This window comes from Cucurbita pepo, chromosome LG19 (genome assembly GCF_002806865.2).
Source record: "Cucurbita pepo subsp. pepo cultivar mu-cu-16 chromosome LG19, ASM280686v2, whole genome shotgun sequence".
NCBI lineage: Eukaryota > Viridiplantae > Streptophyta > Magnoliopsida > Cucurbitales > Cucurbitaceae > Cucurbita > Cucurbita pepo.
The window spans coordinates 5,832,442-5,857,605 of record NC_036656.1 but is presented as its reverse complement, the minus strand read 5'-3'; the positions used below and the strand labels follow the sequence as shown (position 1 = coordinate 5,857,605).

Genomic DNA, 25,164 nt, shown 5'->3' with positions numbered 1-25,164 from the left:
AAAAAAAAAAAAAAAAAAAAAAAACTATTGTATTACATGCTTCTTTCTTTTCATATTTAACACGTCATTAAATGATATTTTCACCACGAACCATCGATCAACAACTAAAAAATATATAAATAATGCATAAATGGAACATAGAGTATAATTCCCAATATTAGATTTCAATCCTCATTATTAAAGTCCTAAAAGAAAACAAATAAAAAAAAAAGGTAATGATTTTCATTGGAGTGTGATATGATCATTCATACAATCTTGTTAGTAAACCCACCCACCGGCCACCATGCCCATTGTTGCATATCGAGTCGGCCGTTTTCTTAAATCCAGCCCTTCATGCTTCCCAAAGGGCTTCATCTCCTTTTTGTTTACTTCCACGAAGCTTCCCATTCCCAATTCCTCTTTAAATACAGACAAGGATGGGATATATGGGATATGCTCAAACACACACTCTTTCTTTGTCAATGGATACCGCTCAAAACTCCTCTTCTTTCAGCTGCGAAATCAGTATCCTACAAGCCATAAACTTAGAGTTCAAATCTCCTAAGAATCTCTTCGTTAGATACTATCTTTCTGCAGGTAACAACGAGAGGATTCGCCTCAACACCCAACAACAGATCTCCTCCAAATCCGACTTCATTTGGAACCAGTCTTTCTCATTGGAGTGTTTGGGTACGCAAGATTCTATCCACGCCCTCAAGCAATCAACCGTTGTCTTCGAGCTGCGGCAGGCCAAGACACTGCCTTTGCTCGGCAGAATTTTGGGGTGGTCTCGGCTCCTTGGCAGGGGTGAGATCCCTTGGGAGGAAGTTTTTGGATCGCCGAACATGGAAGTTGCTAAATGGGCGTGTTTGGTTCGTGAAGGATTGGGCCTCAAGCAACCCAAGTTGAAGGTGGGGATGAGAGTGAGGGTTAATAAAATGGAAAGGGAGATGAAGAGAAAGCGATGTGGGAAATGGAAGGATGAGTGTGGATGCAATTGTAAGATGGATTATTGTGCGGATCATGACGTCTTTGCTATTGCTGCCGCTATGGAATTCTTATAGCCAGCGCCTCACCCCATGCATGCAAATTCATTAATTAGTGCCACTTCAAGAATCTCTTTCTACTTTTCTAATTACTTTGTGGAATTGCACAAAATATCCCATAATTATACTTATGAAATGAAATATAGGTGGCCACGTTAAATGATCATGGGTTTATAATGAAAGAATACTATCTCTATATAGGAATGAGGCCTTTTGAGAAGCCCAAAGAAAGCACAAGAACTTATACTCAAAGGGACAATCTCATACTATGGTGGAGAGTCGTGTTCATCTAACATATATAAGGTAATGATAGGATCGCGAAAAGAAAAACATTTTTTTCTATCTTAAATCTTGATTAGACAAATGATGACAGCTCCAACTTAGGAACGATGATAGCTCCATTTTTCAAGAATACAAAATCAGCGTCCAACAATACCTTCTCGCCCTACTCTTGATACTGAAAGAGGGACCCTAATGGAAGATGATTTTTTTTTGTTTGGTATGCAGATTCATGAACAAGAAACGAAGTAGTTTTACCGAGTTGATGAGGTTCAGGTATTGGGTATGAGTCGGTGAGTTTTGATGAAATGGAAGATTAAAGTGTATGATTATCGTTCAAAACTTGTTCTAAAATGGTAGTGATTGATATTAATTTGAAGTTATTTGGATGAGTAATGTTGATCAAAGTAATGTTGATGAAAGTAATGTTGATGAAGACGTTGTATTTATATTCATATGAATTGTGTCTATATTTATCCTTTCATGTTGTATTTATAGTCATAATTATCTGAGCCGTTGAAAATTCCAACTGGAAAAAAAGCAAAAATTTATTAAAAATCTGAGGTTTGATATTAAATTTGGTAGTGAAATCAGGGCCCAACATTGGGAAGAGGAGCACGTGTGAGTCAAGCGCGAGAGCCAGAAGTAGCATATATTATTATTATTAAAGCTAACTAATTTCAGGAAAGGTTGTTGCATTTCAAATTCAAGATCTTCTCTTCTATCGCTTCTTATTTTGAATTCCCTTCCTCCATTTCAAAATCAAAAAACCCATTTCAGTTCACAGATTCCCAGAAAATGGATAGAACCAAATCGTCTTCAAAATCTCGCCCATCCACCGCCGATCTGCTCACCTGGCCAGAGGTTTCCTCGCCGGAATCCTCCCCCGCTGTCTCTGCCTCCGCTTCTCGCTCCCATCAGGTTTAAATCCTTTCTGCTATGAACATTTTCTTTTCGTTTTTGGTTCTTTAGATTTAGGGCATCTTAGGGCATCTTGGTTTTTTGGTACATTATTCTCAGCCGTCCGATAGAATCAGCAAAGTGCTCCAAGGGGGGCAGCTCACGGATGAAGAAGCTGAGAGTTTGTTGAAAAAGTAAGTAAGATCCATTTCCTCTGTTCTAAAAGTTTTCCCCAAATAAGAATCTGGGATTTGACTGTTGTGATGAAACTATTACAATGTCTGAGATGATTTTCTGTTTTCTTTCTCGAGGGTTGATGTTTATTTGAAATAGAAACGAATCGAAAGCTCATTAGATCTCCCTGCAGCTATGATCCTTATTTTTTTTTTCTTTCTATTTGTGTTCTTTATATGATTTTCAAATTGTTTCTTGTTCTAGCATCTTGAGAAAAGAGAAGAATCAAATCAATTTACATTTTGTTCTCTAACATCATACAATTGGGTTGCTTTTCTGATGTTTTGTTCAATTGATGGGCTAGAATCCTGGGTTACATTTTGTACATCGTTTGAAAATTAGAATGGTTCTCCACCATTTTCAGGAAGAACTGTTCAGGGTATAAAATGAAGGAGATGACCGGGAGTGGAATTTTTGCATCTAGTGGGGAAGGGGAAGCATCAGAAACTGATAGCAAAACTGGGCTGCGTATGTATCAGGTAAGCAGGACAATGAAGTTAAATTAGCAAATGTATCAAATTAACGACAACCCTTTTGTTGTTGTTTGTAATTGTTGGATGGTTCAGCAATCTTTGAATGGAATGAGTCAAATATCTTTTGCTACTGAGGAGGGGATGTCTACCAAAAAGCCTACTTCAATTCCTGAAGTGGCTAAGCAACGTGAGTTGAGTGGGACATTGCAGAGTGAAGCGGATGATAGGAATAAGAAGCAGATATCAGATGCTAAGAACAAGGAGCTAAGTGGACACGACATCTTTGGAGCGCCTCTGGAAATAACACCGCCGTCGTTGGCAGCTGCACGGAGCTTGGAATTGAAAGAAAGCAAAGACATGGGTGAACCAGCACCTCGCTCCGTGCGAGCATCTGTAAGCAAAGACATGGGTGAACCAGCACCTCGCACTGTGCGAACATCTGTTAGAGTTTCACATGTGAGTTTAACTTCTTAGCTTGAATTAGCTTCTTACTAATATGATTGTCTTTGTTTTCGACCTTGTTTGCAAATTGACATGTATTTACTCCCTTGAGTCAAGGCTACACATTCATTTTCAAAGTAAATGTGAGATCCTACATTGGTTGGAGAGGAGAACGAAATATTCTTTAGAAGGGTGTGGAAACCTCTCCCTTTTAAAAAAACATTGATTTCCACGCCCTTTTAAAAACTTTGAGGGGAAGTTAGGAAAGCCCAAAGAAGACAATATCTAGCGGTGCCTTTTAAAAACTTTGAGGGGAAGTCAGGAAAGCCCAAAGAAGACAATATCTAGCGGTGCCTTTTAAAAACTTTAAGGGGAAGTCAGGAAAGCCCAAAGAAGACAATATCTAGCGGTGCCTTTTAAAAACTTTGAGGGGAAGTCAGGAAAGCCCAAAGAAGACAATATCTAGCGGTGCCTTTTAAAAACTTTAAGGGGAAGTCAGGAAAGCCCAAAGAAGACAATATCTAGCGGTGCCTTTTAAAAACTTTGAGGGGAAGTCAGGAAAGCCCAAAGAAGACAATATCTAGCGGTGCCTTTTAAAAACTTTAAGAGGAAGCCTGAAAGTGAACCAAAATAAGACAATATCTAGCGGTGCCTTTTAAAAACTTTAAGAGGAAGCCTGAAAGTGAACCAAAATAAGACAATATCTAGCGGTGCCTTTTAAAAACTTTAAGAGGAAGCCTGAAAGTGAACCAAAATAAGACAATATCTAGCGGTGCCTTTTAAAAACTTTAAGAGGAAGCCTGAAAGTGAACCAAAATAAGACAATATCTAGCGGTGCCTTTTAAAAACTTTAAGAGGAAGCCTGAAAGTGAACCAAAATAAGACAATATCTAGCGGTGCCTTTTAAAAACTTTAAGAGGAAGCCTGAAAGTGAACCAAAATAAGACAATATCTAGCGGTGCCTTTTAAAAACTTTAAGAGGAAGCCTGAAAGACAATATCCATAAGCGGTGTGTTGGCGTTATTCCATATCTTTGTTTTTGAGCCATAAAACTCATATAATGAAGTTGGGTTGTTCATCTTTGCAGCCTGCTGGAGGTCAGAGTAACATTATGTTTGGGGAAGAACCAGTGATCAAGACAGCTAAGAAACTCCACAACCAGAAGTTTCAAGAGTTAACTGGTAACGATATATTTAAAGGAGACGCCCCACCGGGTTCGTCGGAGAAATCGCTGAGCTCAGCCAAGCTTAGGGAGATGAGCGGCAACGACATATTTGCTGATGGGAAGGCGGAATCAAGGGACTACTTTGGGGGGGTTCGTAAACCACCCGGTGGCGAAAGCACCATTGCCTTGATTTAGTTTTGGTTCCTAACTTGATTTGAATTGTTTGACATTCTTGTCGTGTTGTGTTTCTACTTGAATTTATAATGTTATTTACTGATCAATTGCGCTCAAAGCCTTTTAATGTTAACTTGGCTAGCTTAAGGTTGCTGGCTGCTGTCTGTTTTGCTTGAAACCTCTGGTTTTGATCCTAGAAGGAAATCCAGGCTATATATATATATTTTTTAACCCAGACTATATATATATTTTTTTAACCATATATTTTTTAACCAACTTCACTGCTATCATATATTTTTTAATTTTTTTTTTGGGTGTTATTTTTTTAGGATTTTTTTTTTGGGTTTCCCGCCTTTGCTAGTTTCAAGTTCTCCTTAATAATCTACTAAGAAGAGGTTTTTACACCCTTGCAATGTTCGTTCCTCCCTTCAACTGATGTGGGATTTCAAGATTCACCCCTTTGGGGTGGATTCACTCCTTTGGGATACACCGTACCATTTGTAATCATTCTAAACCGCTCTGATACCATTTGTAATCATTCTAAACCGCTCTGATACCATTTGTAATCATTCTAAACCACCGCTTAACAAATATTGTCTTCTTTGAACATTTCTTTTCAAACCTCCTTTCAAGATTTCATACTTGCTAGGAAAAAATTTCCACATCCTTACCATATTGTGTTCCCCTCTCCAACTATTACTTTAAGAACTACTTTAAGAACGGTTCATCAGAACAAAACTATCTTAGAAATTTCTACTAAAACAGTTCCATTTATCCAAAACTTGGTTTTGGTTAAGTTCCACAAATTCAATTTAAAAAGTTAGATTTAATAAAAATAGATTCTTAAATATTCATGACTAATCATAATCGGTCAATGCTTATTATCCAACCTAGACATCGAAAAGTGCAACGTCCCACAGGCAGCAACTCATGTCTGAATCAAACCAATCATAGGACCCAATGTCCTGCACATGCAGAGGCCTGCTGACTTGAACGACAGACATAAAATTTGGATTCAACGAAAAAACTAGAAAAGAGAAACTTTGACCAGGAAACTACATTAAAGTGGGCTTTTACCCTTATTCATGTCACGGTAGTATCATTCAGTTTACAAACAAGAAAACAAGAACCAAACCATAAAACCACTAGAAGAAAGGGGAACTAAGGCTACATTTTAACAGTACTGTTGCCTTCTTGCAACTTTTCGCAACCGGCCTTCATAATAGCATCTGTCGAGACACAAGAAAACAACTTCTAAAGGCAATAATGGATAATATGAGATAAGGGATATCACGATAAGCAATTAAGAAGAGTATTATATAAAGTGAAATAGATTACCTATTGCCTTGGAGAATGCTTTCCATTCTTTATACAAGGATGCCTTAAACTTGGAAGATGTGCACTATACTACGGCCGTAGCTTTCTCGATGGTTACTTGAATTTCTTGGGGAGAGTCAGTCGGTGCATTAGCAATTTTAGCATTAGGCTTTTCATCATATGCAGCTACATGTACACCCAGTGCAGCACGACCAGAGGGATCCATATTTTTGGACCATGCGGCATCCCATTCCACTGCTTTTGCAGTGCTGCATGCCACGCTTGGACCTCCTGGGACTGTTGTTCTAGCAGCATTCTATTATAAATTAAGAAACTAATACATCAATATTTTGATTATTTAGTGACTGAAGTGCATCAAAGATGGGAAATCCCACTCCATCCGTATCATAAAAACCAAACAAAACAGCACCTTTGGGAAGAATTTCTCAAATATTGACCGGTAAAGATATGCTTCTTTTGTAGTAGGAGGATTTTCTGGGTAGACGAAGCTCGCATTCTTCAACATTGCATCAGTCACCTGTGGAGAACAAAGCATTGTCATTTGACCTTGATTCCTTGAGCAAAGACAATCTGCTAACTAGAACTACAATTGTGAGACAGTTTGAGATAAAGCTAACTTGTTTCTCTGCGTGCTCCTTTAGACCGTCAATCCAACTGTATCCAACACCGTCACTGAATTGTTCCTTTTGCCTGTACAATATGTGCTATAGAGCAGGGAGGTGTTGGGCATATTCAGTATTCTTCCTTGGAAAAAGTATATATGATTTGATGCCTTGATTTAAACAAAAAAAAAAAAAAAAAAAAAAAAAAAAAAAAAAAAAAAAAAAAAANTTGGGCAAATATGGTTCATGCTCATCATCAAATGCATTGCGCAAGACCCACTTCTCTTTTCTCCCAAGATCACGCCTGACCTACGGTTAAGAATTTATAGCAAATAACAAGTGTCACAATTTTCTTCATTGATGATAATAATTCCAATAATACTTGTACGAGAGAGCCTTTTTGATTGATCAAACTGTAAAAATAATAATTCAATTAGATACAGTTAAATGAAATGAGCTAGAGAATTGAAAGATGCATATTTTAAGTTTTATCTTATTACCAAAGTACCTCTTTTATCTGTCGGCTCGTTATCATAAAAAAATTATAAGAACCTAACCTACTGACCACCTGCACTTTCGATTTTCTTCACTATGCAATATAGATAGCAAACAAAAGTTTTTTGTCCATCCAAAAGCCCCTTTCAAATCAACAAGGTAAGCAGTGGGGGCCTGATTCGACATGCTCACAAGCCACCCCAATTTTTCATTAAGGGATGACAATTAATAAACAATGCATACCATTTTCAAATCAGGGTCGATGCCCATGGCTACGTTTATAAATTCTTTATCGAGAAAGGGGACACGAGCCTCAACACCCCATGCCGAGGTTGATTTATTGGCCCTCAAACAGTCGTATAAATGAAGAGCTTTAAGCTGATAACATCAAAAGAAAATAAATTAGAACGAGTAAGAAAAACATTCCAGCATGAATAACTGTCCCCACCTCTTACCCAATGTGAAGAAAACGGGGGAAAAGCATACCTTTCTGCATGTTTCTTCATGAAATTCTTTTTTGTTTGGTGCCTTATGGAAGTACAAGTAACCTCCAAAAATTTCATCTGAACCTTCTCCAGAAAGAACCATTTTCACTCCCAAAGATTTAATCTTTCGGGACATAAGGAACATAGGTGTGCTAGCTCTGACAGTGGTCACGTCGAATGTCTCAATGTGGTAAATCACTTCCTCAAGTGCATCTATACCTTCCTGGTATGGAAGAAGTAAACACACATTATTTGGTGGTGAAAATTGAAAAATGAATTTTCAATTGGTCCCAGAAAAAGCAATTACCTGTACGGTAAAGTGAAACTCGTGATGACGAGTTCCAAGGTAGTCAGCTACCTCGCTAGCAGCAACAAGATCAGGAGAGCCCTGAATAATAATAAAAGTAACAAAACATAAGTGAGCAGAAATATGACATCGGGGTTTAGCTTTACAATATTTACCGATGCAATAACAAAGCCCCATTCTCGAAACATTTTCTTCAAGACTTCAAAACTTTAGTCATGCAGAAGAAAAAATTTAAATGAGGGCATGACTTAAGTTGTTTTTTTTAGAACAAGAAATGTGGGGTATAGGATTTGAAACTTCAACCACTAGGAAAGGAGTATTTTTCACATTGACAGACATGTCTTATGTTAGGACAATGAAAATAATCTAGATATAACGGCAGGCTTTTTAAATAGCTTTAAACCACCAGCTCAAATAATTGCATCTTTCAATGACTACAAGAAAAAAAATTGGTGAATTTATATGTCAATTGTAGAATATTTAACTCCCTAATTACACAACATAACTGTGACCAAATAATTAATTTCGAATGGAAAGAAACCAACCGCAATGCTAAAATTAATATGAGAGAAAAATCTACTATTGAGGGGTTGCCCTTGAATAAAAATAGTTTATGATTTCAAAGTAAAAAGATAACACTTACTCCCCTCATTATCTTACCTTCAAGCCAACGCAAAAGGTGTGTAATTGTGAACCCCACTGACAATAAGCATCAGAGTCTGCCAAATGGCGACTGGCAACAGCAGCAACTAGCGATGAATCCAATCCTCCGGATAAGAGGACTCCAAATGGCACATCTGTCATAAGTCTCTTAGTGACAGCCTACACAATAAGAATACACTAAGAAAGCTTAAAATCGGAAAAATCTCAGCATACAGACATTCCAATGACATTAATCAAAATCTATACATGAAGAAAACAAAAGGTGGTACGGTTTCAACATAAAACATCTTGTAAAGCAGTAAACATCAAACACTAAAATGGTAGAAATCTATTCACAATAAAACTGAAAAACTACTGTATTGAACAGAACTCCTTGAAGAATATGGCATCGTATGTAAAACTAATATGAGCAAGTACAGAACATGCCTTCTCAAATGCCTTGCGTAGAACCAAAGGATCATATTGACCTGATGGTACTATCTCTGTGTACCACGGAGGGTTATACCATCTTCTTAATTCTCCTAAAAACATTTAAAATCCACCATTTAGTAATGAATTTCATGGATTAAAACATTTTCCTGTATGATAATTGAAACAATGTCGAGTTACCATATGTGGGGAAAAAGGATGCATACCTTGTTTGCTAGAATATATATGACCAGGAGGGAAAGAAATAAATCTCTCACAATCATCACTTAGAGCTTTCATTTCAGAAGCAAACCAGATTGATCCTGGCAAGAAGGTAGCAGCCATATATTTTCAAAGATCAATCAGTAAAACTGCAAGCAGTAATATGTATAAAACAGAACAAAAACTAACAATCATAGAGTTCCCTCACTACAACTTGAGGTCATGAATCACATACATAATGTGAAATTACATACCATCAAGACCCCATCCCATATATAGTGGGGTGATCCCAATAGCATCCCTAGCTGCAATAAAAGTTTTGGTACGAGTATCAAGAAGGACGAAGGAAAACATGCCATCCAACATGTCCACAAACTCTTCTCCATATTCTTCATACTGGAAAACATTAAGCGTTAAAGATAGAAAACTAATTACAGGAAAGCAGATGGAAAAACGATTCCAGTACGTTCTTGATGGAAAAACGATTCCAGTACGTTCTTGACTACTTACAAGGTGTGCAATCACTTCACAGTCACTGCCAGTTCGGAATTGATGACCCTTGAGCTTCTCTTTCAATTCCTTATGGTTGTAAATCTCCCCATTGACCTAGAAATGATTCAAAATTCCATTTTAATTACGTTATTAGCCACTGACGTAAAGTAAATAGAAATAACAGTCTTCGATAGCGTATGCCATCTAGAGACCAAAGAATGCTTCGACCAAAGGCCTCAAACAAAACAATATTTACACGTTTTTAGTTGCTGAACAAATTAAATTTTAAGCAGGTCATCTGCATGCCCACAAAAGACTATATTGGCCGTTCACAGCATGATTAAAACGATCAAAAAGTATATAATAGATTCGATCCTTGATGTCTTTCTGTCAAATGTTGGAGACAAGCTTCGTTTTCATTTAGAAACCAGAAACGTCAAATATGAAAATTGTACAACATGACGGCATAATGATAATATGAGCAAGTATATATGCAGAAATGGCATCCATTTCATCCTTACTGTAACAACGACGGTCTTGTCCTCGTTGTAAAGGGGCTGATCCCCGGAAGTGGGATCTATAATAGCTAATCGTTGATGAGCAAGATAACAGTCTTCAAAACAGTGCAAACCACTCCAATCGGGACCTCTATGGCGCAGCCTGCAGCTCCAAACAGTTTTAAAATACCAGAGATCAATTTAAAAAATCACCACAAATAACAATAAAAAGCATAAAAGGAAGTAAGCCATATTCCAAACAACGCAGAAGCCAGAAAACAATGTAAAGCATCTCATAAAACAAATGCATGTTCTTCATATTAACAACACGTTCAGAACGTTTATTTGCCATTGGCATCAATATCAAACGACCAAAGCAATCGCTGTTAAATAAAGAAATGCAAGAAATGACCTCCGAGACAATTCAATGATTCGGGTGCGCTTAGCCTGAGAGTTGTCGGCGCAACCAAAAACTGCGAGGATTCCACACATGACGGGAGCTCCGTTGTCCACTCAGAAGCTTAAGTCTGCGGAAGGAGATGGAGAATCAAAGTTATGGCTGCGCAATTGCAGTGGCCAGCTTTATAGAAGCTTTCAATCGCCGCCGTTGATTCTGACCCCAGTTCCCACAAGATTCTCTTTCCAATTTACCGTAAATGTATTTTTTAATTTACTCTATGTCTAGGGTTTCGGCCGTTGATGGGAATTTTAAATAAATAGCTGGCACACAATCACGAGACTTTAACCACTCAAACTCCAATATTTTAAATAGAAATCCATTAAATGCCCATTTTATTTATCGTTTCTAATTCTATAAACAAAAAATAAAATAAAATTATCATTTTTAATAATATTAACTTTCATTTTTATAACTATTTATTATTTCTATTTTAAAGAATTATATACAAAATTTTATTTAATTTTTTTTTTTAATAATGGATTTGGTTTTGAGGGTTGGTCTCACTTTTTATTTGTTTGTTTTCCTTTTTTTTTGACAATATTCCTTGATTCTCTCTGATGCGAAGAGCTTTTTATTTTTTATTTTTATTTATTCACCTTTTTTTCGAGTTTCAGCTAATATCCTTGAAAACGTTATTATTATTATTATTATTATATTGGCATATAAAACGTTTTTTTACCGCGTGGAATAAAATTATTTTTTAAATGTACACAAATATAGTTGGTACAATATCTTTAAGATATGTCGTGCATATATACTCTTTAAAATCTTAATTCTAATTTTGAATAATATTTATTGTGACACTTTCCTTTAAATATTCCAAATTAATATTCAAACATACATAGTTTTTTATTATTAATGCAACAAAAAAATGTTTTTAAAACTTTTTTTTTTTTTTTTTNAATTAGACTAGTTAATAATAAACTTAAAGGTAAATATATATGTATGTATATGTATATGCACATATATGTACATATATGTGGTATGTATATATATTTATATATGTATGTATATGTATATGCACGTGTGGTATGTATATATATTCTAAAGTTGTTTCTAGATCTTGGAACAATTGAAAAAATGAAATTAGAAAAATAAAAAGTTGTTAAAGTCGTACACATACCAAATTTTAATTATTCTATATTTTTTCTGTGACATATATAGAATCATTTTAGATAAGTATAAAAAGTGGTTAAAATTGGATTTAACTTAGAGATTTACCTTTCCACCATTCCACCAGTGTCATTTTAATAATAAATATTTCTTAAAAATAAAATTGGAGGCTATCGAGATAAGTAACAAATGAATGAAAGAGATTTATTATATTAGTTAATTTAAGTTGGAGACGAACACTATATTCAACCTCATTTTTTTAATATATATATATATATATTTATTTATTTATTTAATAAATAAATAATTAAATGTTTTAAGGGGAAGAATATATTAAAATTAAGTGCTAAAATAGTATATTAAAAAAGAGAGATTATTCATTAAAATTTATTTAAAATGGATATTACTAAATTACAACGCACGTTTGTTTGTTTTTTTTCTTTTTTTCGGGACGGGAAAATATAATACTTTTCTTTATTTGGAGCCAAGGGGACTGCGGCTTCGTGAATAAGTGACTTGGAGAGACGGCGTCGTATCGGCTGCGTGAACGCCTTTTGGTTTACATATTGAAAATAAGGAACTGTCTCTGCTCGCAAGTCATCCAGGCATCCTCATCGGAGTTCTGAAGTTGGAAGAGAACTCCGAGAGGTTGCGGTGATGGCGTCTTTAGCTGCAAGGAAAAGGCCCAAAGATGCGGCCACTAGTGCCGATCAAATGAGCAGGAGAATTTTGCTTTACTCCATTTTGCTCGCTCTACAGTACGGAGCTCAACCACTGATCTCTAAGCGATTTACGAGGTACTCTATCATTTTTCTGTTCTTTCAATCTTTGTGTTTTTTTGAGTTAATATTAGCTGTAGTGAAGATTGCAGGACAAAAAATTATCTAGGTTTTGCACTTTCTCTCTCAATTTTAAGCATTTCCATAGTAACATTTCACATCTGGACTTGTTTTCATGAGACGATATTGCCTTTCATGTTCACTGATTGAATGTTGCGTAGTAATGCCACAACCTTCGATGCTCGGCCACTCGTTGTGTATAATGCCACAATTAAAAAGGCTATGATACCGTAATGCCACAACTTTCAATGCTCTGATACTACTTACTGTATCCAAATGCCACAACGAAAAAAGTTTTGATACCCAATTGTTGTAGCGGAATCCATAATTAAAAATGCTTTGATACCCAATTGTTGTAGTGGAAGCGGAAGCAAGATCGATTGCATTCACACACCCACAAACATAAATTAAACAAAGAGACACAAAGATTTACGTAGTTTGGAGAGAAGAAATTTCTCTACATCCACGAGTGGGAGGCAATCACTATAACCAAAGTGTTTACAAGTGTATCTCTCACACTCTCACACTATAAAGTCTCTAAACAAAGTTCTTCCCAATTGCCTCTAAGCAAATACAAAATGGCAATGTCTTTATATCTAACCCAAATGCCACTAGACAAATACAAAATGACAATGACTTCACACCTCAAAATAATGCTAGACAAGCCTTTATATAGTCATTGCAATACTAATTTTCATACATGAAACAAAATGGTTATGAACTAAACGAAAGTTAATAACCAAAATAAATGAGAATATAAAGCATCGAGGGTTATGAACTAAATGAGAGTTACGACAATACATCTTTATGACAATTTACAACATTGAAATTATCTTCGGATTTTTTTTGTCCAATGGCAACTCCTTTCTGGTATGTGCACGATGTTAACTCGTATGATTCTCCCTGCAGACGAGAAGTTATTGTGACTTCATCTGTCTTAACTTGTGAGATAGTAAAGGTATTACTGTATAGCATATATTTTCCATTTCTTTAATTTTATTATGGACTATTTTCTGGAGAAAGGTCTACTTTTTGCACTAATTCTCAAAGATTTTTGTTCTTTTTTTTTTTTTTTTGCAGGTCATATGTGCCCTAATTATCATGGCAAAAGAAGGTAGTTTAAAGAAAACTTTTAGTGAGTGGACTGTCGCTGGTGCATTGACTGCTTCAGGACTTCCTGCAATTATTTATGCATTACAAAATAGTCTGCTGCAGATAGCTTACAAGAATCTTGATTCTCTGACATTCTCAATGCTGAATCAAACAAAAATACTCTTCACTGCTGTATGTACTTATTTGTTGCTCAGGTATGTTCCAATGCTTCTTCTGTCTTTTCAAAATTATAATAGAACTCATGTTTCTATAGGCTTTCATTATCCTAGTTGAAGATTTATGTAATTATTCAATTGACATGATGAATTGCTGTGCTGTGCTATGATTTACTTCTTTGCTATCTATAACTTTTTTGTGTTGCAATTACAATGTGCAAATGGTTGTATATCTTTCCACTCTGTTCATTTATAGTCTGTCTCTATCATTCTTGTCGTAGAGAGGACCAAGACCTATACTTTGCTTCTTTAATTGACATGCACAAGCTCTGGCCATTTTTCCTTTTCCCCTGGGGTATCTAGAACAACAATATGCTCAACAGACTTGCAATGAAATGTGTAACAATCCAAGTCCACCGCTAACAAATGTTATCCATTTTATCTCGTTACGTATCGCCATCAGTCTCATGGTTTTAAAACGCGTCTACTAGGGTGAGATTCCACATCCTTATAAGAAATGTTTCATTTCCCTCTCCAACCAATTTGGGATCTCGCAATCCATCTCCCTTAGGAGCCCAGCGTCCTTCCTGGCACATCGCTCGGTGCTTGGCTCTATACCATTTGTAACAGCCCAACCCCACCACTAGCAAATATTGTCTGCTTTGGCCCACTACGTATCACCCGCCAGCCTCAAGATTTTAAAACGCGTCTACTAAGGAGAGGTTTCCACACCCTTATAATAAATTATTCATTCCCCTCCCCAACCGACGTGGGATCTCACAAAATGACAGTGGTCAATTATTTAGAATTGTTTCGATGGCAATGTGTACCGACATTTTCTGATCATCATCTGTGACTTAGGTAAATTGCATCTAGTGATGATTTGTACTAATTTCTGATTAAAGCTAAGATCTAAAACAATTTCGTACAACTTACATGGCGTGGTATGTGGATTTTATGAATAGGCAGAGGCAGTCCATTCAGCAAATTGGGGCTCTATTCTTGTTGATTGTTGCTGCCGTTCTTCTAAGTATAGGTGAAGGATCTAGTAAGGGTTCCAGAGATGATGGCAGTCCCGATCAAATTTTGTTTCATGGGATTATTCCTGTCTTGGCTGCTTCTGTACTCTCTGGTCTGGCTTCTGCATTGTGTCAATGGGCTTCACAGGTTTGTAGAGATTTTTTTAGTTTATTTAGATACCAACCTCCAAGAAACAATCTAGGAATTATGTGTTTGCTCCTTTCTGATGAACCGTTTTCCATTTACAGGTTAAGAAACACTCATCATACTTGATGACTGTAGAAATGTCTATAGTTGGAAGTCTGTTTCTATTTGCTAGTACATATAAATCTCCTGATGGAGAAGCCATCCGACATCATGGTTTTTTCTACGGTTGGACTCTTCTCACTATGGTAATTATATATCACTTGTCATACGAGGGTGTCTCTAAGTTGGAGACAATTCTTTCAGCAAAAAGTCCGATAACTCTCTTCCATGCCCTTTTCTTTTGGAAGGGAGGACATGAATTGCTTGCAGTAAATGTATTCTACTTTTTTGGTCATTTTGTTTCAGATTCCAGTCTTACTCAATGCTCTTGGTGGAATTCTTGTTGGTCTAGTCACAAGCAGGGCCGGTGGTGTTCGAAAGGCAAGTTTTATGTTTTTCGTTTTGACCCGTAAGATAAGATTGTTCTTGAACATAATCTTCAAGGATATCAACCATGAGCTTGCTCTAAATTCATGTTGCTCATGTCTTTTCACTCAAGATAATGTTAACCAGCAGCTTGAACATTTTTTTTCCTTCTTGGTCGAGGTATATTCTAGAATCAGTTGAGCTATGGTGCACATCGGTTGGAGAGGGAATCGAAACATTCTTTATAAGAGTGTAGAAACTTCTCCCTAGCATACGTGTTTTAAAACTGTGAGGTTGAACGGCGATACGTAATGGGCGGACAATATCTGCTAGCGGTGGGTTTGGGCTGTTACAAATGGTATCAGAGCCAGACATCGGACGGTGTGCTAGCGAGGATGCTAGGCCTCTAGGGGGGGATGGATTGCGAGATCTCACATCGGTTGGAGAGGGGAACAAAGCATTCCTTATAAGGGTGTGGAAACCTTTTCCTAGCAGACGCATTTTAAAACCGTGAAGCTGACAGCAATACATAAAAGCCCAAAGCGGTGGACTTGGACGGTTACTGGGAGCTTTAAACTTACATAACACTGCTACGAACAAAGAAAAGCCCCGTGTTTTTTTTTCTTACTTGGCACGGTGATATACTGCTCGTATAATTTTTACGTACACTCATCGTGGGAAATTATTTCGTTGTATGGTTGCAGGGTTTTGTCATAGTCTCAGCACTCATTGTGACGGCATTGCTGCAGTTCATATTTGAAGGGAAACCACCATCGGTTTATTGTATCGTGGCTCTTCCCCTCGTGGTCAGTAGTATTTCCATGTATCAAAAGTATCCCTACCGGGTTAAAGAGAAGGAACTATAGCCTGGGAGAGTTATTTACAGGAATAACTTGATGGAATTAAAGCTGCAGGAATAACTTTATTTTTATAGTTTAGCAATATGATTGATAATTGTAACTAATAAGGCCATTATATCTGGATTTTCAATTAGCTGAAATCATGATGTATATGAACACTTCATTCTTCAGCAGTGCGCATGAGGATTGGAGAAACATTGTTATTTTAATTTTTCTAACATATCTTACATTTTATACTATAAAGTAAAATATTCATGTAATTTGGAAACAAAAATGTAGAAATTATTATTATTTTTTTAAATGAGATAATAATATATCTTTATTTATTTATTTTATGAGGTTAAATTATAAATTTATTGGATTAATTTTATGGTTTTAAAAGTAATAATTTTATTGGTATATTTGATCGAAAGACGATAGTCCAAGCCTTACTCTTATAGATTTTCCCTTCTAGGCTTCCCCTCAAGGTTTTAGAAGAGCTCAAGTATGGCTCATTTCCCTCCTCAATCAATGTGGGATCTCATAAATATATTGTAACAGCTCTGCTATGGGCTTTTCCTCTTAGACTTCCCCTCAATGTTTTAAAATAGTATAAGTTTGGCTCGTTCCCCTCTTCAACCGATGTTGGGTCCGCAACCCATCTCCTTGGGGGCCAACATCGATGTGGGATCTCCCAACCCATCTCCTTGGAGGGCAACATCATCACCAGCATACCGCCCGATGTCTGGCTTCCACACCCTTATAATGAATGTTTTATCTCAAAATCCACCACCTTAGGATCCAATGTCATCGTTGTCACATGGTTTTCACAACCTTATAAAAAATGTTTCGTCTCACAATCCACCCCCTTAGAGTCCAGTGTCATCATTGGCACACTGCCCGTACCTGACTCTAATACCATTTGTAACAGTCCAAGTCTATCACTAGTCGATATTGTCCTTTTTAGACTTATCCTACCGAATTTTCTCTAAAAAAACTTTTCTTACTTACAGAGAATGCTCCTTAATGTTTCCATTGTAATTTAACCATTGTATGAATTTTTGGAGAAAAAGAAACGGAAAGGTTGTAGCGTTTGAGAATTGATTGGAGGGGGAAAGAAAGGCCGAAAGTGAAGGATGAAGGTGCGATCAAGTTTGGCGCGTCCACGCAGAGCAAGGCCCAAAGGAGGATAAAAGCGTAAGGTGGTTGAAGTTTTAAGCATTTGACTTCGGCGTCTTCGTCATCGTTGGCGGTTTCTCCTGCGTGCAGGTGCAGGTGGAGAGAAACGAACTTTTAAAAACCTCTGACCCATACCCCTTCCCCATTTTCCTTTTCCATCGATCTACCTATCTATCTATCTTCTCGCGCCACCTTCCCTTGAATCTTCTTCGCTACGCTCATATTCCCTTCATGGCCACGGTTTCTCCTCTCGCCAAGTACAAGCTCGTCTTCCTCGGCGATCAATCCGTTGGCAAAACTAGCATTATCACCCGCTTCATGTACGACAAGTTTGATACCACCTATCAGGTCCGTGTTCTCGTTGCCTTGCGTCTTCTGTTCTTCATATTTTAATCATTTCTTTTTCTCCAATATTTTCATTTGGAAGTCTTGATACCATACGACCTTCTTTTTTGGTGCGTCTCTGTTGTGTTGTGTATCTCAATCCAGATGGAAATTTCTTAGGATTCATGTGGATCTGAGTTATGTGGCGTTGTTTCGAATGCGTACTCAATGTTGTTTATGCATTCCATCCACTGATGACTTGCTTTTCTTACTGGTTATTAATCTTTTTGCAATCGATCAGATTTATCGATTGATTTAGATTACTTTTAAGATTCAGCCACATCCTTTCTTCGTCAATGGAGAAGTTCCATAATTTCTGTATAAAAAACGATACGTATAACAGGGGAAGAGGAGGGGAAATTACTTCTAAGAGGGTTGACTTTATGCACTATCAGATCATCTAGCGTTCGTTAAATTCAAGGGAAGGAGCGGAGCAAATGGTTCATGCTTTAATAAGAAAATGTATTTCAGGGCTAAGTAGATTGGAACTAGAATCTTTCAAACCATAATTATGCGTCGTCTGTACATTTCATCCATACTCTGCTCGTGGGCCTCCATTCTGCATGCTGACATAACTTATGATGCAGGCTACAATTGGAATCGACTTTTTGTCCAAAACAATGTACCTTGAAGACCGAACAATTCGGTTGCAGCTTTGGTATGCCTTGCTTATTTCTCTCCGGTCATGTAGTCAAGATTTTATTTCCTATCAGTCTTGGTTTCGGCATTCAGGCTCTTAAGTCAAAAATCTAGTTCTTTTCAATATGATGTAGATTTCAGATTCTTTGCCATCCAATATAAACATCCATTGAAATAGATCATAGAATTGTGCGAAACACTGATGGGACACCCTAAACATTATTTTTTTATGCCTGGTTTGGAGAAAGCTAAGCATAATTATAGAACACGACGTTTATTGCATTAAATTTCTAAGAGAAGGCTGATAGAACATGTCGATTTGACTTTACACATTCTTTGTCAATTTAAATATTCGAACTGACATCTATGTGTTGTTTGATATGCATTTAGTTTTCTCTAAAACTTTAATGCCTCTCATTCCACAGGGATACTGCTGGACAAGAAAGATTTAGGAGTCTTATTCCAAGTTATATAAGAGATTCCTCTGTCGCAGTAGTAGTCTATGATGTATCTAGTTAGTGCTCTCTCTCTGTTATTGTTGGTTTTGTGATGCATCATGGTTAGTTGTGGCTGATGTGATAATGGGTTTGGTGTGAAAACGTTATTATGCAGATAGACAATCATTCTTGAATACTACCAAGTGGATTGAGGAGGTACGAACAGAACGGGGCAGTGATGTGATAATTGTTCTTGTTGGGAACAAAACTGATCTTGTTGAGAAAAGGTGAGGAACATATTTTTAATAGGAACAAATTTGACATTGTCGAAAAAAAGTGTGGAATGAGCTGTTCCTTTTATTTATTATACATATCAGGATCAGTATAAACTTCTTTGAGGAGTTTGGAGATTGCATTAGGGACACCATTTCTGTTTATACTTTGAATGCAATGATGAGATGGGATTGAGCTGAAGTTGTTATTAACCTTTGATTGCATGTACTGAAGACCTAAGCTGACAATTCTTCAAATCCTAGGAAATTGTCTGAAAATCTTGAGCTTAGTTGCTAATTCATATTTGTAACTGATTTATAGGCTTTGTCAGTGTCTATTAAAACCCTTGTCCATTTTTCAGAAGTTCTCTAAATTCTGTTTGCTTGGTGACAAAATCAGGCAAGTTTCAATCGAAGAAGGTGATGCCAAATCTCGCGAGTTTGGAGTCATGTTCATAGAAACTAGTGCCAAAGCTGGCTTCAACATCAAGGTAACGTTATTCTTTGATTTCTAAAACGTAAAATGACAAAAGATTAAAAGTCCAAAGTCCACTTCGTACCTTTTTGTTCACGAGGCATGAAATTACGCATCTTCGCTAAATTTGCATTTGTTTCTCTTCTTTGATTGGTCTGTAGATGTAAGTTTGACTTACATTTTTATTGAAACAAATTTTGCAGCCTCTCTTCCGTAAGATTGCTGCAGCGCTGCCAGGGATGGAAACTCTGTCTTCTACAAGGCAGGAGGACATGGTTGACGTAAATTTGAAGCCTGCAGTGAATTCATCCCATACGGAACAGCAAGGAGGAGGTTGTGCGTGCTAGAGGATATGTAAGTTCAATACATAAGAAAAATGCTGCAGAAATGAAATAGTAAACGCAATCATTCACCGGTGAGTTAGTTCAACAAATTAACATCCGAAATTTTCTAACGATAAGATGTTTGTAATATTGTATGCCATTAGATTCTTTTTGCGTTCCCAAAGAACAAAATCATCATTTTGTTCTCCCAAATGCTGAGATTTTCATTTTGGATTTGTGATGCCCTTCTACAACTTGACCAACTATATCTAATTGCAGAGTACTTGAAACTGTTCCATTGTTTATAATTATATCAATATTCAGTGTTGTTCTTTCTTAGAAAATTCTCTTTGGCTTGGCTGTTCACGTTACTAGTGGTCAGCTCTTGTGGCCACAATCCATAGAACCACCCCCAACTATATAGTCCATATCAAATTTATGTACATTTTCCATACGAACCAATCCTATACTATTAGTAGTACTAAATGGTTGAAGTGGAATAATGATTATATCCAGAGTCTTGTAGAATTGAAGAATTGATGGGGTCTTATTCCATCAACAAGTTTTTGCAATATTTGCTACATGATCGTTCTTTATATTCATATTATTCCTTTTGCTAGAAAATTTAGTAGAAATCAGTTTTTTCTATGATATTACAAAAAGATGGATTCAAACTTCCATAGAACCAGGATTAGTTCAGCTGATAGTCCGTAATCAATTTGTTACGAACGATTTACTGAAAATGATCATGAATTTGGTTAGGTGTAGCTTGGAAATGAAGTATTGATTGGGAGCAAATCAATTAGGGTGGTTGAACAGGTAAAGTTGATGGGCATAGATGGTGTGCCGTCACAGAATCAAATTCACATGCTCCCAAGTGAGTTAGCTAAGCTTATGGACAAAAAAAAAAAAAAAAAAAACAANTTGGTAGAAGGCTTCGACCTTATTCATACGATCGAGACCTGAAATTTTATCATTTGTAACACTAGGTAGGTGGAATTAATTGGAGTGTGAGCTGCGTTTGCTTGAAAATGACATTTTTAATAATCGAATTTGAATTCCAATTCAGACAACCACCATCCCATCTCGACCTTCTTACAAGAATAATCCTTTACTTTCAAACAGGTGTCATTAAGACAACGAATTATCCACTCATAATTAACACCAAATTAAGCCAAACCTTTCATATTATAAAAAGATCAATCGCTTCCACTAGGGTATCTGTGGAGCATATGCTCATAACTGTTGAAAAGGGCGGACCAACACAGAAGCCACCAACGCTCGATGAAACTTAGGCGAGGTTTTCCTCTGCACAAGAAATGGCATCATCAGCACTCAGCAGCTATAAATTACTAGTGTCGCCATCTTCCTTCCTTTCATTTTCTTTATTTTTTATTCCCTTCTCTCGTCTTGTTCAACCTTCTCTTTCTCCGCTCCACTTCCTAAATCTCTCTTCATAAATTCCCAGCTCTTCTTCCTCATGTTCTTGAACCCATCGACGATCAGGTCCTTCTCGCTGTTGGTCAATCCCAATACCCACGTTTCGATCTCGCCAAACCCTCTGCAATGCACGGAAAGCACCCATCTTGGTTCACCCACTTGATCAAGTCCGACACCTCTGATTCAATCTTCCTCGGAGGGTTGTTTCTCGACGATAATCTCCCTCCCTCTTTCATTTCGCTTATCGCTTCTAAAAGCTCTTCTGGGTCGGCTACATTTTCTTCTTCTCACAGTCCGCTCAAGACTCTCAACCTCCAAATTTTGGGTCGCCGAGAAAGGGGGATTTCTAATGGAAGTGGGTGCCGATTTTTATCTGTGAGCCTGTCTGCAAATGGAAGTGGCGAGAATGAAGAATACACTCAGCATGCGGAAGGTTTTTTGGGACAAGATGGGAATAAAGGTTCGGTGCAGCATGAGGAGGAAGAAGAAGAGAGAGATCAGAAAGCTGTTTTGCGAGGATCTGGTGCTATGAATATGACCAAGCATCTGTGGGCCGGAGCTGTTGCTGCTATGGTTTCCAGGTTTCCTTCCAATCTCCCATTCTTCATTAATTTTCAACATTCAAATTCAATGATTTAATAGGATGTATCATTATTTTCCAGAATTGAATTAATGCTGGAAACCCAAAAACCTTGATTAGATCGTCTTTCTATTCATCTTCATATGGAAAAGGGCTTCTTCATTCATGGCATGTCTATGAATATGAATGCACGACACTCTGCCCTGCATAAAAAATGTTGTCTGGTTTTAACATCATTAGATTTGGTCACCCGACATGTTTATTCATGATGAATTTGATCTATGATAGATCTTTCGTTGCCCCTCTTGAGAGATTGAAGCTGGAGTACATAGTTCGTGGTGAGCAGAAAAAACTTACTGACCTGATCAAGACCATAGCAGCTTCTCAAGGTCTGAAAGGTTTTTGGAAAGGAAATTTTGTCAACATTCTTCGCACTGCTCCTTTTAAGGCTATCAATTTCTATGCTTATGATACATACAGAAATCAGTTGTTGAGGTGGTCTAGAAATGAAGAAACTACTAATTTTGAGCGGTTTCTCGCCGGTGCTGCCGCCGGAATTACTGCAACTATACTTTGCATTCCTATGGACACCGTAAGTCTCAATTAGCAATTTCTTTTATAGATGAAGAAGCATTTTGACCTTTAGTTCTCCAATCTGCTGATTGTTATATTTCTTAGATTGAAGTTTCTGCATCTTCATACAGAGTTTTTTGAGTTGTGCTCTTGTTTGCATGCCTATCGTTTTGATAGTTTCATGTTGTTCTGGTATCAAATTGTTAGCTATCTATACTGATATTGACACCAAGGGACAGTTATGAGTATTTAAACTACACAATTCAGATTGTTAGCCAATTTGGGAGGGCTATCTATTCTCACCCTTTCACTACGTCAATCACATGAATCGCAATACACCCGAAAGCTGAAAGAAAAATCTTACGTTCTATTTACGGTGCATACAACCACCCCGCCGCCTGTGGTGGTTGTATTTCCTTTTTATTGTATACTTTAATCATTGGAGACCTAAGTTCTTTGTGTCCTTTGTTCTTGCAGATCCGGACTAAGATGGTGGCACCAGGTGGGGAAGCCTTGGGTGGTGTTATTGGAGCCTTTCGTCATATGATCCAAACTGAAGGCTTCTTTTCTCTTTACAAGGGCATAGTACCCTCAATTATAAGCATGGCACCATCAGGTGCTGTGTTTTATGGTGTTTATGATATATTAAAATCAGCTTATCTTCATTCACCAGAAGGAAGGAAAAGAATCCAAAATATGAAAGTAGGTGATCAGAAGTTGAATGCTTTTGAACAATTGGAATTAGGTACGATTAGAACGTTACTGTACGGTGCCATAGCAGGGGCATGTGCTGAAGCTGCTACATATCCGTTTGAAGTTGTGAGGAGGCAGCTCCAAATGCAAGTTAGGGAAACAAAGCTGAGTGCTGTTGCAACTTGTGTCAAGATTGTTAATCAAGGGGGTGTCCCTGCTCTTTATGCAGGCTTAATTCCTAGCTTATTACAGGTGCACCACTGATCTCTCACTAACTACTTCTTTTGTTCATCAAGATATGTTTGTGCAATAGATGCATTGATAGCCTGGTAGATTATATATGAATATGGTATCTCGAGAACATACGTTTCAAAGTATTAAACAAAAACTTGTGAAATGAGTATTTGCATCTAACTTTCAATAGCATGATGGCCGAATTGACCATGTCGAGTCTGTTGACTATTACAATATGTACATTAGATTCATGAAGAGGATATGAGATACCCACCCCTCCCTTCGTTTGCACTAGTTTAAGATATTGGTATCTGAGGGCATCCAGTTTGTCCATTTAGGACCTTCGTTATATCAATTGATGAACGAGCTCAAACGGGTTTATTTGATTCAGCGTAATTAAGGCTAATCTTTGATAATTACAGGACTCCTAGCTTCTATGTGTGCTTCTATGGAATCCTTGTATCTATGGAAATGCAAATAAAGCCCGCAACAACCAACCTTCCATAAGTATGATGGCTTTCGGCTTTTTCTTTGAGACAAAACTTTTAACCTTTATGTTTCTGGTTTAAGAATAAAGTTTCCTTAGGATAGAATTTGGCTTACAAACATTCCCCTATTGTGAACCACTGGGAATTGGTCTAGTGATCAACATAGCTAATGCAAAGAGCTTAGAAGGAATGAGTACAAGTCACGGTGACTAACATCACGGGATTTATAATAGCTGCAAGTTTTCTTAGCAACCAAATGTAGTAAGAACAACCAAGTGTCGCGACACAAACTGGCATGAAAACTCATCACATTCCTCCGGTTGCCATCTCTTGTCGATTCGCTTAGCATGTCGAGTTGTTGATTTGCATAATCATCTGTTTATGGCTTTAAGCTCCTCATAATCTAATGTTTTCCCTTAATTTAGGTCTTACCATCAGCAGCAATAAGCTATCTTGTGTACGAGTTCATGAAGATCGTCCTGAAAGTAGAATCATCGTGAAGATTAGAGCATGCATCGCTACCGTTGACTGCTTTAGCTTTCAGGCCAAGGTTCTGGAAGAAGAGCTATGATCATTTCAGTGCCCTTGTTGACATTGTTTCTGGGCAACGTTTCTATGGCTATCAAAATAGCATTTTAAATTTGTTTTTCTTTCCAGTTTGGGGTGACAGTGAGGCACAGATCATATTTTTCAACACAGTGCCCAGAGCTCCAAGTTCGAATGGATCGATATAAAATGTTAAGGATAGATAACTTATATCTGATCGTATGATCTTAATCTTTTTTTCTTTTTTTTAGAATGATTTTTATATTTTCGTCTTATGTTTAACAATGTTTCTCTAAATAAATAAGTATTTAACTTTAATTAAGTACCAACGGAAAGCATATAATATTTAATATTTATAAGGGGCGGTTCATTATTCATTTTATTAACCCGCTGCCCGCTGCTCGCTGCCCGCTGCCCGCTCTATATTTTAAATATAAATATTACAACTTGTTTATTTGTTTTTTTAATTTCTTACTTCTTAGGAATAAGTGCATTGAATCTTTTTATTTTTTACTCTTTATTTTTTTTTTTCTTTATGTTTTGGGCACGT

General features: G+C 37.1%; 6 protein-coding genes across 7 annotated transcripts; 5 read left to right on the top strand and 1 right to left on the bottom strand.

Annotated features, from left to right (window-relative positions):
• Positions 1 to 459: 459 nt before the first annotated feature.
• LOC111782299 lies at positions 460 to 1,108 on the top strand. The gene has a single exon (XM_023663156.1). The coding sequence runs from the start codon at positions 462 to 464 to the stop codon at positions 1,041 to 1,043; it is 582 nt and encodes a 193-aa protein (XP_023518924.1). The 5' UTR covers positions 460 to 461; the 3' UTR covers positions 1,044 to 1,108.
• Positions 1,109 to 1,968: 860 nt separating this feature from the next.
• LOC111781452 lies at positions 1,969 to 4,869 on the top strand. Its single transcript, XM_023662038.1, has 5 exons — positions 1,969 to 2,225; positions 2,325 to 2,398; positions 2,803 to 2,917; positions 3,005 to 3,367; positions 4,440 to 4,869. The coding sequence occupies exons 1-5, from the start codon at positions 2,103 to 2,105 to the stop codon at positions 4,710 to 4,712; spliced, it is 948 nt and encodes a 315-aa protein (XP_023517806.1). The 5' UTR covers positions 1,969 to 2,102; the 3' UTR covers positions 4,713 to 4,869.
• An 850-nt stretch (positions 4,870 to 5,719) lies between these two features.
• Positions 5,720 to 10,837, bottom strand: LOC111781451 (asparagine synthetase [glutamine-hydrolyzing] 2-like). The gene is made up of 15 exons (XM_023662037.1): positions 10,613 to 10,837; positions 10,225 to 10,363; positions 9,722 to 9,817; positions 9,466 to 9,607; positions 9,217 to 9,312; positions 9,008 to 9,102; positions 8,579 to 8,740; positions 7,919 to 7,999; positions 7,613 to 7,834; positions 7,370 to 7,504; positions 6,862 to 6,940; positions 6,647 to 6,735; positions 6,439 to 6,546; positions 6,030 to 6,324; positions 5,720 to 5,920 (listed from the first exon to the last, which is right to left on the bottom strand). The coding sequence occupies exons 1-14, from the start codon at positions 10,690 to 10,692 to the stop codon at positions 6,094 to 6,096; spliced, it is 1,755 nt and encodes a 584-aa protein (XP_023517805.1). The 5' UTR covers positions 10,693 to 10,837; the 3' UTR covers positions 5,720 to 5,920; positions 6,030 to 6,093.
• A 1,455-nt stretch (positions 10,838 to 12,292) lies between these two features.
• LOC111781151 (CMP-sialic acid transporter 5-like) lies at positions 12,293 to 16,623 on the top strand. Its single transcript, XM_023661601.1, has 7 exons — positions 12,293 to 12,570; positions 13,522 to 13,570; positions 13,693 to 13,919; positions 14,846 to 15,047; positions 15,149 to 15,292; positions 15,453 to 15,527; positions 16,217 to 16,623. The coding sequence occupies exons 1-7, from the start codon at positions 12,431 to 12,433 to the stop codon at positions 16,376 to 16,378; spliced, it is 999 nt and encodes a 332-aa protein (XP_023517369.1). The 5' UTR covers positions 12,293 to 12,430; the 3' UTR covers positions 16,379 to 16,623.
• Positions 16,624 to 17,532: 909 nt separating this feature from the next.
• Positions 17,533 to 20,868, top strand: LOC111782036 (ras-related protein RABH1e-like). Of its 2 annotated transcripts, XR_002813051.1 has the most exons (7): positions 17,533 to 17,878; positions 18,502 to 18,572; positions 18,979 to 19,067; positions 19,166 to 19,277; positions 19,663 to 19,753; positions 19,941 to 20,152; positions 20,823 to 20,868. XR_002813051.1 is itself a non-coding variant. In XM_023662803.1 (6 exons), exons 1-6 carry the CDS (start codon positions 17,762 to 17,764, stop codon positions 20,082 to 20,084), a joined length of 624 nt encoding a protein of 207 aa, XP_023518571.1. In that variant the 5' UTR covers positions 17,533 to 17,761; the 3' UTR covers positions 20,085 to 20,252. The 2 variants fall into 2 exon arrangements, 1 of the variants encoding a protein (XP_023518571.1); XM_023662803.1 differs by lacking the exon at positions 20,823 to 20,868 and having other exon boundaries at positions 19,941 to 20,252.
• A 409-nt stretch (positions 20,869 to 21,277) lies between these two features.
• Positions 21,278 to 24,878, top strand: LOC111781416 (probable mitochondrial adenine nucleotide transporter BTL3). The gene is made up of 4 exons (XM_023661981.1): positions 21,278 to 22,081; positions 22,369 to 22,672; positions 23,131 to 23,598; positions 24,494 to 24,878. The coding sequence occupies exons 1-4, from the start codon at positions 21,627 to 21,629 to the stop codon at positions 24,566 to 24,568; spliced, it is 1,302 nt and encodes a 433-aa protein (XP_023517749.1). The 5' UTR covers positions 21,278 to 21,626; the 3' UTR covers positions 24,569 to 24,878.
• Positions 24,879 to 25,164: the final 286 nt, after the last annotated feature.

Bases quoted from the DNA above. Each gene is read 5' to 3' on its own strand.
- LOC111782299 (XM_023663156.1), top strand. From the start codon at position 462: ATGGATACCGCTCAAAACTCCTCTTCTTTCAGCTGCGAAATCAGTATC.
- LOC111781452 (XM_023662038.1), top strand. From the start codon at position 2,103: ATGGATAGAACCAAATCGTCTTCAAAATCTCGCCCATCCACCGCCGAT. The intron at 2,226-2,324 runs GTTTAAATCCTT...CATTATTCTCAG, and splicing joins CCGCTTCTCGCTCCCATCAG to CCGTCCGATAGAATCAGCAA. The intron at 3,368-4,439 runs GTGAGTTTAACT...TCATCTTTGCAG, and splicing joins CATCTGTTAGAGTTTCACAT to CCTGCTGGAGGTCAGAGTAA.
- LOC111781451 (XM_023662037.1), bottom strand. From the start codon at position 10,692: ATGTGTGGAATCCTCGCAGTTTTTGGTTGCGCCGACAACTCTCAGGCT. The intron at 9,818-10,224 runs GTAAGGATGAAA...AATCATTTCTAG, and splicing joins ACAAGACCGTCGTTGTTACA to GTCAATGGGGAGATTTACAA. The intron at 6,547-6,646 runs GTTAGCTTTATC...TGTTCTCCACAG, and splicing joins AGGAGCACGCAGAGAAACAA to GTGACTGATGCAATGTTGAA.
- LOC111781151 (XM_023661601.1), top strand. From the start codon at position 12,431: ATGGCGTCTTTAGCTGCAAGGAAAAGGCCCAAAGATGCGGCCACTAGT. The intron at 15,048-15,148 runs GTTTGTAGAGAT...TTCCATTTACAG, and splicing joins TGTGTCAATGGGCTTCACAG to GTTAAGAAACACTCATCATA. The intron at 15,528-16,216 runs GCAAGTTTTATG...GTATGGTTGCAG, and splicing joins GGGCCGGTGGTGTTCGAAAG to GGTTTTGTCATAGTCTCAGC.
- LOC111782036 (XM_023662803.1), top strand. From the start codon at position 17,762: ATGGCCACGGTTTCTCCTCTCGCCAAGTACAAGCTCGTCTTCCTCGGC. The intron at 18,573-18,978 runs GTATGCCTTGCT...CTCATTCCACAG, and splicing joins ACAATTCGGTTGCAGCTTTG to GGATACTGCTGGACAAGAAA. The intron at 19,278-19,662 runs GTGAGGAACATA...TGACAAAATCAG, and splicing joins ACTGATCTTGTTGAGAAAAG to GCAAGTTTCAATCGAAGAAG.
- LOC111781416 (XM_023661981.1), top strand. From the start codon at position 21,627: ATGCACGGAAAGCACCCATCTTGGTTCACCCACTTGATCAAGTCCGAC. The intron at 22,082-22,368 runs GTTTCCTTCCAA...GATCTATGATAG, and splicing joins GTTGCTGCTATGGTTTCCAG to ATCTTTCGTTGCCCCTCTTG. The intron at 23,599-24,493 runs GTGCACCACTGA...CCCTTAATTTAG, and splicing joins TAATTCCTAGCTTATTACAG to GTCTTACCATCAGCAGCAAT.